The following is an 8511-nucleotide window of genomic DNA, read 5'->3' as shown; positions in this document are numbered from 1 at the left end:
GGATCGCTTTAGAAAGGCAGACACAGAGCCTGATTTGGATGGCTGCTAAGACAGTGTAAATAATGTACAGTACAGTACAAAATAATACTGTAATGATTCCTTCTTCTTTTCCCTTTTTCCTTCAGAATTCGCTATACGGGGCTTGAACATGGGTATGGACCTGAATTCTGTGGATCCTTCCTTCTTTCTTATACTTTAAACCTAGAGGAATTTGGAAACAAGAGCTGTCTGAACTGTGACATCCACATAGGCTTTTTAAGGAAGAGAGTCAATACAGAGATGGAGACATTTTAGCTGGTTTAAAATCTAAACTGTTGCTGAAAAAGTGTCCACCAGGAGTGGGGACACATATCAGCAGAACAAGGCAGGATATGGAAGATTCAGAATTAATTATGGGATGATCTGGAGACACCCAACTCCACTGCCTGAAAGCTGACAGCACATTGGAGGGTCAGTCCATCTCTGCCCTGGGCCTTCTGACACTGATTTTTGGCTTCCATGGGGAATATCCTGCTTTAATGGTTTCCTGTGTCAATAATTTCTGACTGACAATGTCTGTGTTACAGCACTGAGAGCTGTAGGTGAGCACCTTCCACCTGTCATTTACACCTGGTGCAAACTGAGAGTGCTGTGCTTCTGCTTTGCCTCCATCCCTGTGGGGTTTGTTCCCCACGTGCAAACAATAAAAATCAGAGGGTTTTGGAGCAGCAGCACCAGGGTTTGTTTCATAGGCAGCCTGCACACAAGCTCACACACATGTGGATATAGACAACTTGAAAGCAAACCCACACCTCACAGTTCCATTCTTAGCTGGAAACTCACTGCTTTTCCTCTCAGAAATGTTCACTGGGAGCCTTTATGGAAAGCCTGATGTCTAATTCTGTGGCAGGTTGAACAATGGAGCTGCAGAAGCATCCCTTATTAATCTGTGACATTGTGGCAATGCCACCTGATGCTCTGCATTCCCTGTGCAACCATTTAGGACCTGACGTTGCAAACATAAGGACCAGGAACTACACAGAGTGTCCTAGGGCCCATTTCTATACTTCTCAAAGGGGTGATTCATCCTCCAGGGCACATCCCTAACTCAAGTTTGAAGGATGCTTAGAGCTCACACTGCTTTGGGCAGGAAGGCCAAGCAGAGCCAGCCCTGGGCCATCAGCCACCCCTGTGCTGCAGGAGGGGAGCTGCTGGGGAGGTGTGGCAGCAGCACTGCCACTCCTTCTTCTCATCCCTCAGAAGGTAAATAAACTTAATCCCAAATCCACCCGCTGCTGTTTGCGAAGAGCAAATAATTCAGAGTGGGATCACAGCATCCTGAGGAGCCTGGGGAAGGAGAAGTGCCCAGCACAGCAGAGCAGGGCAGCTTCCAGGCCTGGCAGCAGCTGCTCTCTGCCTGAAAAAAGATGAAAAAGACGCCCTCTTTCTCTGAACAAGGGGTGGCTGTGTCCTGGCTGCTTGCTCAAAGCCCTGCCAAACAGAAAATAGCTTTGTACAAGACGGTGGGATGTGCTGGAAGTGAGCAGAGAGAAACTATACCTGCACTGGAATGGTGGTGAGGGAAAGGTTATTTCCAGTATTGCCACTGCCTTTGCACCCACAGCTGAGCCGCTCAGCTGATCAGGCGCAAGGAGAGGGTCTGGATGGAGCTGATGGAAATAAAAATGTGGCAAATACTTGTGCATTTCATATCAGTGGATTTCGTGGATTCACAGAACCCTTAGTGTTGGAATAGACCTTCAAGATCATCTCATTCCAACCCCCTGCTACACTTCCTACTAGAGACCAGGCTGCTCAAAGCCCTGTCCAACCTGGAACATTTCTAGGGATGAGGCATTTTCACCTCCACAGTGAAAAATATGCATTGTGCTGCCCTTGAACGCACACGGAGGAGTGAACTTGCTTGAGGCTGGGACAGAAACTGCACCGAGGAGATTGCAATCGCCGCCAAAGCAGCGGCATGTGCACCTCACAAGAAGAAATGAAAGCACATCATCTGAGTTTGTTCAGGTTTAGCGAAGGTCAGAGATTTTCGCACCTAGGTGAGCTGTCATCTGCCTCGGGGCAATTCTCTTTTCTCTCGCATCCTTTGCTGGAACAGCAGGAGAGCTTTAGTGGCGTGAAAGACTGAACTGGCTTCGGGCTGTAAAGGACTTGAGTCACAAACCACTTCTCCCCCCTCCCCCCGAAACACACGCTTTCCTATTAATTCAGGACCTTCCAAAATTGTCCCAATGTCTCCTCACCTGTTTGTGCCGAAAACCTGCGGAGGGCCGAGGCTTAAGCTATGGGAGGTAACAAAACATATGGGATTTGCTCGAAGCAAAGTAGTTCTAAACTGATGGGCTCAAAACTTCTCCTTTCAAATACCAAGCTTCATTTCCAGGAACCTCAACCACATGAAGCAATTACCTAAGAATAAATGCATCAGTAAAACACAGCAGCAGCAGCGTGGAAGTAAAGATTAAAAACTAACCATTCTGTTAAAAAGTGCAGCAATATTTGCACGAGTGGGCAACCTCTGGGCTCTGGAATAAACTTGTGTCACCACAGCCCCCGTCAGTACGGTGACCAAGAGGGAGCTCCACATGTCTGGTACTCCACATTTCTTAAAGGGATATTTAGAACCAAAAACTTTATTGCCACTTGCTGCCTCTTTAAATGTTTTCCTCTTTATTAAAATCTTAGTCCTTTCCTTTTGGTTTTTTTTTTTTTTTTTTTTGGTTGGGTTTTATTGTTTTGTTTTGTTGTGGTTGGGGTTTTTTTTTGTTTTTGTTTTTTTGTTGTTTTTTTGTTTTGTTTTGTTTTGTTTTGTTTGTTCGGCTTTTTTTTTTTTGCAAGTTCTTTCATTTTTCATTTCTTAAACCTCCCATTCCAAAACTCTTTTTGGCTTTTAATGAAGGGAATTTTGTTTTTGCATCCAGCAAACTGTAAACCATGTCGCTTGGTTACAGCAAAAAGCTGAAATTCCACAGGTTTACATAGTCGTACATTGTGTTGGGAGAAGGTGTGCTGGGCGCTCTTTGGGTTTTGTATCTTGCATTGGCATTTGTAGGCTTTTGAGAAAGGGAAAAATATAGAGAAAGGAGATAAAAAGGGAAAAGAAAAAGAGGGAAAGAGAGGGAAAGAGAAGGAAAGAGAGGGAAAGAGAAAAAGAGAGAAGGAAAGAGAGAGAGAGAGAAAGAGAGAAAGAAAGAAAGAAAGAAAGAAAGAAAGAAAGAAAGAAAGAAAGAAAGAAAGAAAGAAAGAAAGAAAGAAAGAAAGAAAGAAAGAAAGAAAGAAAGAAAGAAAGAAAGAAAGAAAGAAAGAAAAAGAAAGGAAGGAAGGAAGGAAGGTTGCTGTGATGGACGTAAAAAATGACCTTTTCTTTTTAAAAGTTTGTGCTGTCCCTGTTGTTTAGCACCAGTGCTGCTCACCATTTCCCTTCAAGACGCTTCAGAGCTGTTAAGCATCTAGGGGTGATAATTTGACTTTCAGCTAAGCCGGAGGGCTGCAGCAGACAGCAGTAGGTGGTGATGTAATAGGTACCAACGCACATGGATATATAAATATCGTGGCTAGGGCTAAAGCGCTATGGCTGAGCAGCTATAGAAGAAGATCAGCACTTCAGACAAGACTCCTGGAGTTGAGATCAAGTTCAGAAGCTCTTGCTCCCGGGATTTCCTCTCCATGCAGCCAGCCCAGGGAAACCGCAGATCCTCAGGGGATTGAGCACTAAGCTCCTTCCTTCCTTCCCTCCCTCTCCGCTTTGCCTTTTTTTTTTTTCTCCCTTTTAAATTTTTTTTTTTTCTGTTTGGCTTTTGGTCAGTTTTCTTTTTTTGTTTTTTTTTTTTTTTTTCTTTTTTCCTCCCCTTCTTTGACCTCAGCATAAAGTGGGAGCGTATTTTGGGAGCGAGCGGCGGCCGGCCCGTGGCTCCCCGCCCCTGACCGGGATGCCTCTCCCCGCGGCGCTGCTCCCGGCGCTGCTGCTCGGGCTGCTGTGGCCGGGGGCGGTGCGCGCCCGCTCGGCCCCGGGCCGCGTCCCCGCCGGGCCCCGCCAGCGCCGCTGGGACGCGACGCTTTTCGCCCGCTCCGTGGCTCGCCTGCCGGCCGAGCGCCGCGACGCCGCCCGCGACGGCGACTACCTGCTGGGCATCAAGCGGCTGCGGCGCCTCTACTGCAACGTGGGCATCGGCTTCCACATCCAGGTGCTGCCCGACGGCCGCATCGATGGCATTCACAGCGAGAATCGATACAGTAAGTCAGAGACAACCTCCGCGGGCGAGACTTTCGGGAAGGCCGGAGGGCAGTTCTGCCGGTAGGGACCCACTGAGCTGCCCCGGAGAGGGGCATGTCCCGAAAGGAGGGTGGGTGCATGGCAGACCTCGAGCTTCCCAAAAAGTCCGGCCGCAGGCAGCACCGCGGGGCTGCGCCCTTCGGCTCCCCCGAGGGTGGCGGGAGCCCGGGGCAGCGGGGCGGCGACCGACCCCATCGGGAGCTCCGGAACCCATCGGAACACCGGATCCCATCGGGAGCTCCGCATCCCATGGGAGCTCCGGAACCCATCGGGAGCTCCGCACCCCATTGGAGCTCCGGACCCCATCGGGAGCTCCGGACCCCATCGGGGGCTCCGGAGCAGCTCGTCGGGCGTTCGGGAGGGCTCGTCGGCGCTGCTCAGTGCCCCGTTGTCCCCTTGCCGCCGTCAGGCATCAGGCGTCGGGGTTGCCTCAACATCTGGAGGATCCGCAGCGCCGTGGGCCGCCCACTCCGAGTAGGGGCTGGGGTGAGCCCAGCTCGCCCCCAAACTTGAAAAGCATCTGCTGGGGACTTAACCCCGCGGCCCCATGGCTCTGATATCCAACTGAAACAATAAGATCCGGGAGCGGGGATATAAGCTGCATGATGACAAATGTTTCATTTGCCCTAAGCATACTCTGGCTTATTTTAACCTTGCGTACACAAGAGGATGCCTGGAGGGCAAAATAAAAATAGATACTTAGCTAAAAGAAGAGAGGTCCCAGCATGGGGCATGGGACAGCACGTGGAGTCTGAGGTGGGGGGCTCTGTGGACACCCACGACAGCGCTGGGATGTGGGGATCCTGTGGGTTTTGTACCTTGCATTGGCATGGCACTGTCACCACACACTCCAGGGCACACCCTTTTGTCCCCCTGATTTCTGTGTCTCCTGTGCAGGTCTGCTGGAAATCTCTCCTGTGGAAAGAGGTGTGGTGAGCATATTTGGTGTCAAAAGTGGACTCTTCGTGGCCATGAACAGCAAAGGCAAACTCTATGGATCTGTAAGTCGCCACCGAGTGTGTGCCTGGGGAGGGGATGGTGATCAGTTGGGGTGAGATGTGTGCTAAAAGCTGCCCAAGCTCCATCCCTGCCCCTCCTGGGCTGGGCAGCACAGAGCAGCCCTTCCTGCCTTGCCAGCAGAAGATGTGCTGCCCAGTTCTGCTGCTCACTGACCTTTGGGAGTGAAACCCTCTCTTCTGCATCACACTTCCTTGGTTCTCACACAAAAACTGCAGTCACCCAACCATGGCTGCACATCCTGCCTGCCCCATAGACCAACAGATCAGTCACCTGTGTGGCAAGACCACAAGCCAGGCTTAGTCCATTTGTTTGTTATATCTGAGTACAAACAGCCTTAGGCAGGTGTGGCAATCGCCCTATCTCTCAGAGGGCACTTGGACTTGTGCTCAGCCAGGCCCCACGAGTGACCCATCATGATGTGATCAGTCAGCGACCTATTGATCACTCCTTGTAATGCTCTTGAACAGACAGACAGTTCCCGTGGCAGTTCAGCATCCTTGGGGTCTGAACTTCTGCTTAGGAGAAGGAAGTTCCATTAGGAAGGCAATACAGACCTTCTTTTAAGTGGGATCTTTGGAAAAGATAGAGACATCTTGTAGAATATACTTGAGGTGGACAATAACAGGGTGTATCTCTGCTCATGTTCAGCTGTATTCCTGTTTTGGAGTTCAGCTCTGTACAGGTGACTGTGATCAGCATAGTTTTAAAGTCATAGTTTTAAAGTCTCGTTTCTCACCCATAAATTTCCCATGCCATGCTCCCCAAGTGAAGAAACTTGGGCTGAGGAAGAGCCAAACCATGTCAGAGTTAACTGGGGCATTTTCACATGAAGGCATGAGGTATCCAGAATTATTTTCTGGGCTATTGGTCCTGTTGTGGAGGATTGTGCCTTGTATAAAAGCCAGGCAGAAGCAGTCCCCAAAATGCATCTTTTCTTAGGGTTACTGCTGCCTTGGTGTCCTGGATAGAATAATGCCTAGTGCAGTGCTCAGCTTGGCAGGCTGAGGCCTCTCTCACATGCCCTGAGGTTTTTGCCCAACAGTAAGAGATGAGTTCATTTGTCCCTTCCCAGATAAGACACTTGCAAGACCTGTCCCTCTTTGTATGTACTTGCAAATGAAACCACAGCCCTGAAAGGTGCCTGCTGCTAGATCTGTTTTCCTGATCCATTGACCTAAGTTATCCAAACCCTACCTTTGATTTCAAAGCTAAAGAAGCAAAAAATACTGTCCATGATGAGTGGCTTTAAAATGCCTCCTTCTCCTCAAGCAACACAGGAAAGTGCCAGGATTCTGGATTTTCTGAAGCCTCTCAGGCAATTTATTGCTGGTGAGATAACCAGGAGCAATTCAATGAGCAGGACCATGGGACTGGGCTTGGGACCAGACTTGGTCCTTACCCAGCTCAGGTCTGTTCAGGTGACGCTGTCCCTCCATGGGTGTCCTTCCCACCTTTAGATCTATGTGCCTGGGCTAGGCACAGCATCCCTAATTGATCCTCCTGAGTCCTGTTTGAAGCTTCAGAGGCCACTTCAAAAGATTACTAAGTGGAGGGGACTTACCTGCACATTTGCCCACAACACACCTTCTTACACCTGGCAGCAAGAATATTTCCACACCTGATGTTTAAAATTCCTTCCCTCTCATTCTTTCCTTTTCATTTCAGGCCCATTTCAATGATGAGTGCAAATTCAAAGAGATTCTCCTGCCAAACAACTACAATGCTTATGAATCCAGGATTTATCCCGGGATGTACATAGCCCTGAGCAAAAATGGAAGAACAAAGAAAGGCAATAAAGTATCTCCCACAATGACAGTGACACATTTTCTTCCTAGAATCTGAGACATCTCCCTTCAGACCTACCTCAGCACAGGGGAAGACACAGAACAGAACATCTTTGGGGAAAAGAAACATGGTGCACTTTTACTGGAGAGTTTTATGCAAGAGTAGGTGTAAGATATTTAAGTTAATAATTTAAATCTGTATATATTGTCACAAAATTTATTTATAGTTACTTTTTTTTTTTAATTTTAATCTCTGAAAACAAAACAAACCTCTAACCCAAGGTCTTTCATTTCATGGTGCAACAGTAGAAGTCTTCTGCTTGGTGGTTTATTTAATTCAGCTGAGTTATCCCAGGTGTGCTGCTACTCCATGTCCTAAGCCAGGTGACATCCAATTCCGCTCTCCCAACATTTTGCACTGTTTGTTTGTTGTTTATTGCTGTACAGGTGTGAGTTTGTTTCTTTGTGTGTTTGTTTGTTTGGGTTTTATGGTGGCTTTGTCCTCCCCGGAGCGTTTCCCAAGCCGCCGGTGGCTCCCGGCCGAGAGCAGGAGGTGCCAGGGTGGGATGCCAGGGTGGGATGGATGCCAGGGTGGGATGCCAGGTGCCAGCAGGGAGCCACACACAATGCCAATGATCCCCTGTGCTATTTGACTGCAGCAGGATCGCTTTACCCGGCACGGGATCTGCGCAGCCACCCCGCAGAGCTGTTTTTAGATCTGCCAGCGCTGAACTCTGAACTGCCCTGCAGCCCCTCTGCTCCTCCGAGAGGCTGAAATGCCTCTGCCGGCTCAGCAGGGCTGGGGATGGTGTTTTCTCTGCAGATAAACCGTGGCCCTTAATAGGAGCTTTTATTTGGCACAATTGCTTGCCATCAGGCTAAAATATAATGCCCATCCTTCCTCCAGCAAATGCGCTGAGGAATATGGGACAGTGAACCAGCTCTGCTTCACTCTAACCAAATTCCCTTTCTCATTTGGACACTATATTCATTTTTCAAATTGTGGGGAGATCTATAACCTTCCAAAGTTTTCTACAAGGGAAGAGCATTCACTCCTTGTAGCAAAACACAAGCTCTGCATTCACTCTTTGTAGCAAACACAAGCTCCACAGAAAGAATTTAGATTGATGATGAGGAATTGAGGTTGGTTTGTGCTATTTATTGTTTTTGCTGCAGTATTTGGAAGGAGAAATATGCTGCTTTCTTTTTTTTTTTTTTTCTGTCTCATTCCCTGACGAAGTTGATTAATTTCTACCTCACTAACTCTCAAAGCCAGTGTTGTAAAACAATTCTGCATGGCAGGAAGGTGCCCACTTTCCTGCTTGGGCTTAAAGTTCTGGAGGATGGCCTGGGGGAACAATCATAATCCCAAATCTCTCTTTTTTCCATATGTAGCCAAAAGTATTCAGGATAGAGTCGGTTGCATCCTAT

General features: G+C 48.4%; 1 protein-coding gene across 1 annotated transcript; it reads left to right on the top strand.

The window, feature by feature from the left end:
* The first annotated feature begins 3932 nt into the window (after window positions 1-3932).
* Window positions 3933-7138, top strand: FGF4 (fibroblast growth factor 4). The gene is made up of 3 exons (XM_054276239.1): window positions 3933-4236; window positions 5174-5277; window positions 6962-7138. The coding sequence occupies exons 1-3, from the start codon at window positions 3933-3935 to the stop codon at window positions 7136-7138; spliced, it is 585 nt and encodes a 194-aa protein (XP_054132214.1).
* The last annotated feature ends 1373 nt before the right edge of the window (window positions 7139-8511 follow it).

The sequence above is a fragment of the Melozone crissalis genome, unplaced genomic scaffold, assembly GCF_028551555.1.
Source record: "Melozone crissalis strain CALT ecotype California unplaced genomic scaffold, PUWL_Pcris_2 ptg000018l_1, whole genome shotgun sequence".
Classification (NCBI taxonomy): domain Eukaryota; kingdom Metazoa; phylum Chordata; class Aves; order Passeriformes; family Passerellidae; genus Melozone; species Melozone crissalis.
The sequence above is the reverse complement of the archived record's forward strand: the minus strand, read 5'-3'. Positions and strand labels throughout refer to the sequence as shown.